This window comes from Bison bison, unplaced genomic scaffold (assembly GCF_000754665.1).
Source record: "Bison bison bison isolate TAMUID 2011002044 unplaced genomic scaffold, Bison_UMD1.0 scf7180017858770, whole genome shotgun sequence".
Taxonomy (NCBI): Eukaryota; Metazoa; Chordata; class Mammalia; order Artiodactyla; family Bovidae; genus Bison; species Bison bison.
This window is the reverse complement of record NW_011489342.1, coordinates 1,765,640-1,769,380: the sequence shown is the minus strand read 5'-3', so window position 1 is coordinate 1,769,380 and position 3,741 is coordinate 1,765,640. Positions and strand designations below refer to the sequence as shown.

Below are 3,741 nucleotides of genomic sequence, written 5' to 3'. Positions count from 1 at the left end.
ATCTCCTTGCAGTCAGTCCAAGGGACTCTCAAGAGTCTTCTCCAACACCACAGTTCAAAAGCATCAATTCTTCGGCGCTCAGCCTTCTTCACAGTCCAACTCTCACATCCATACATGACCGCAGGAAAAACCATAGCCTTGACTAGATGAACCTTTGTTGGCAAAGAAATGTCTCTGCTTTTCAATATGCTATCTAGGTTGGTCATAACTTTCCTTCCAAGGAGTAAGCATCTTTTAATTTCATGGCTGCAGTAACCATCTGCAGTGATTTTGGAGCCCAGAAAAATAAAGTCTGACACTGTTTCCACTGATTGCCCATCTATTTCCCATGAAGTGATGGGACCAGATGCCATAATCTTAGTTTTCTTTAAGCTAACTTTTTCACTCTCCTCTTTCACTTTCATCAAGAGGCTTTTGAGTTTCCTCTTCACTTTCTGCCATAAGGGTGGTGTCATCTGCATGTCTGAGGTTATTGATATTTCTCCCGGCAATCTTGATTCCAGCTTGTGTTTCTTCCAGTCCAGTGTTTCTCATGATGAACTCTGCATATAAGTTAAATAAGCAGGGTGACAACATACAGCCTTGACGAACTCCTTTTCCTATTTGGAAGCAGTCTGTTGTTCCATGTCCAGTTCTAACTGTTGCTTCCTGACCTACATACAAATTTCTCAAGAGGCAGATCAGGTGGTCTGGTATTCCCATCTCTTGAAGAATTTTACACAGTTTATTGTGATCCACACAGTCAAAGGTTTTGGCATAGTCAATAAAGCAGAAATAGATGTTTTTCTGGAACTCTATATATTTATTAATACCAATGTGCTCAAACTTACTACTCTTTTCTTTATGATTTCTTTTTATGTAAAAAAAGTTTCCCTTCTGAGGTTGTAAAAACAAATTTGTATTTTTGGAAAAAATCTTACTGCTTTATAGTTGGGACTTTAAGCCTTCTAGAATTTATATTTCATAAATGTGAGCTAAAGAGCTAATCTTATATTTTCCATCCAAATAATTGATTATTCTAACTTTCTTTGCTGAGAGTCCAGCTTCGTAACATGTTCTCTGTGATTTATGCTCTGTATGAGGTTCTCTGTAGGCCTTTCCTTTTCTTATTCCAGAAACCCAACAAGGAAGGTATCATGCCTGTTTTTCAATGAAAAACTGAGGTTCAGAAAAGTTAAATAACTTGCCCAAGGTCACACACGCTGTGTGTGTGAGAGAGACCTGTTTAAGTCTGCCCTTGAACTCCAAGTGGTAGAGCCAAACTCTGAACCCTGATCAGATACAGAAATAGCTGGAGATGGAAGTACAATGACCCTGGCCCGTTCAGAAGGGACAGTGGGCCTGGGGGGAAACTTGAGGAACACACACAATTAAATCAGGGTCTCTCAACCTTAATTCTATTGACCTTTAGAGTGGACAGTTCTTTAGGTGGTTGTGGGGGGCCATCCTGTGCATGGTAGGATTTTAACAGCATCCCAGTTTTTATGGCTTTTATCTCTTACATAACATTAGTACCTTGCCACATCTCCTCCCTGCCCCTGACTGCTGGCTGTGACACTGAAAACTGTCTCTAGGCATTGACAAATAGATAATAATCAGTAGTAGCATTAATATCAGTTATTAACCCTCAGTAACACCAACTGATGTTAATTATCAACAGTGATTGATTGCAGATTTTATCCTTGGACTGTTGCCTCTCTGTAGCTAGGGGACAGAGGCTCTGGCTTTCCTTTTAAGCTACACCTGCTCGGTGCTCTGTCTCTGGCACTGCATCCTTACTCAGCCTGTCAACAGGGGGGCTCTGCTTCACCCTGCAAATGTGCAAGCTTGGTGCGATTGAGCCCTGCCCCAGGTCACGGCCAAGCACATGAAGACGCTCGTACAAGGGCAGGAGTGTCTGGGGCTGGGGGGTGCCTCGTGCTTTCCTTTCAAAATATTTTTCTTTGTTGGTGATGAACACAAGTGGAAAAACACAGCCCTGCTGATGTAAAATGACTCCTCAGTCCAGATGTGGCAGGGACGAGAAGCTTCATCATTCATGATTGGCGTCAGGCTGGAAACGTGTGTGTCACAGAGTCCGGCCTGACAAGCTCCGGGATTGCAGACCTGCAAACAGATGATGGGACCTGCCAGGTACTGGCATCTTCGGGATCCTTGAAGATATAATGCGATTTCTAGACGCCCCAGTGCTGTGCAGGGTTCAGGGCAATTTAGAACACTGTTTCTAGCCTGGCCGACTGAGATCCCTCATTTTAAAGTCTGAAACTATAATAAAACTGACAGGGTAATGAATATTCAAATTAATCTGAGCTGCTGTGTAGGTTCTCTTGTTTCTGCCCCTGATAACACTGGTTTTGCCCCACTCAGGATGGCTTAGCTATGTGAATCTTCTTGCACGCTTCCTGTTTTTCCCTGTTTCCATATGGACTTCCGAAGAGACTTTGACAAGCCACCATGTAAAGTCCAGAGCCTGGATCCCTTCAGACTTCACCTCGCCATCCAGACTGGTATCCTTGCTGGGAACAAAGACAAGGTTTTGCTGAAACTATTATCTTCACGACCAGCCGATGGGGATGCATGGGAACTTATGATTGTGCATCCTTTTCTAAGATTCCTGTTGTCCAGACTCTACTGACACCCTATCCACTTCTGCTGGGTCCCCAGGGCTCCGAACTCATCCTTCAGCCCGGTGGATGAGGCTGAGATCACAACTAAACTGGGGTCCCCGAGTGTGGACTCAGGCCTTCTTTGCTGAGTCTCCTTCATTTGGGGGGCCTCAGAGGGCTGGGCTCAGAGAAGAAAATTATATAAAGAATAGTGACCTACTGGGGCAAGAGGTGTCCTGCGGCTGCCATTTGTCTGTGACCTTGGTAATGTTAGGACAGACATGGGCAGACTTACAGACGAAGTCAAGCCCTTCCCGCCAGGAATGCAGAGTTCTACCCTGAGGCTGTGGCGGAGCTGGGCACGGTGTTCTGAAATCCTGGTGAATATTCAGTGGGTTCTGTCCCCTTCACTGGCTCCTGTCTATGCAAACAGCCACCTGGGAAGGAGAAGCAGAGGGTGTGCTGGCAGCGGTGACAACAGGGGACAGTGGAAGGAACGCAGGGTCACCGAGGCTGACCCAGGCAGCTGTCGCCGAGATCCCACCATGGACAGCAGGGTGTGGGGTGCCTGCGTCCTCTGCTTGCTGGGCCCCTTGCCGATCGTGAGTAGCCAGCTCAGACCCTCCTGCCCCTCCCACTGAGCTTGAGATCTGGGAGCCACTGGGCCATACTGGGATCCACTACCCTTCCCCGGCGCAGGAGTCTCTCTACCAAGCAGTCTGGTGGCCTGGCTTGGAGAACTCCTGACACCTGCGGTCCCCACCTCTCCTCCCCCTCCCTTCCCAGGCAGCCTGCTCATCCCTGGGGAGTTCTGACAGCAAAATGTCCTTCCTGGAGTTGAACTGAGTTCGCATGCCCATTGCATCCCTGAGGGCCTGTCTGCATCCTCGGGGCCACAGTACTCTAAACAGTACCTAAAACAGTACCTCTGCCTCCCTTTCACACCCTGAGTCTTCTCCACACCTCCTCCTCCGACAAGCTTGCAGAGCCCTCCCAGTCCCCACGATCCCCGGAGCCACTTGATTGAGTTGCTTCCTTTGAAGAGGGTGTGGCCAGGGATTGAGTGTGTCTGGGTAGTAAGTGAGAAGTTGCTCCCCCCTCCAGCTTCTGGGAGCCTCTCCTTCGAAGGGCACCC

At 47.6% G+C, this 3,741-nt stretch overlaps 1 protein-coding gene across 5 annotated transcripts in view; it reads left to right on the top strand.

Moving 5' to 3' along the window:
* Positions 1–3,055: 3,055 nt before the first annotated feature.
* GHRHR (growth hormone releasing hormone receptor) overlaps positions 3,056–3,741 on the top strand; it is a 16,039-nt gene continuing 15,353 nt past the window's right edge. For 3 of the 5 annotated variants that reach the window (XM_010829168.1, XM_010829163.1, XM_010829176.1), the window contains exon 1: positions 3,101–3,208. In XM_010829168.1, coding sequence (XP_010827470.1) covers positions 3,152–3,208 — 57 coding nt within the window. In that variant the 5' untranslated portion in view covers positions 3,101–3,151. Of the gene's footprint in view, positions 3,209–3,741 lie in introns of all 5 variants that reach the window. The other 2 variants (XM_010829153.1, XM_010829186.1) reach the window with 2 other exon arrangements.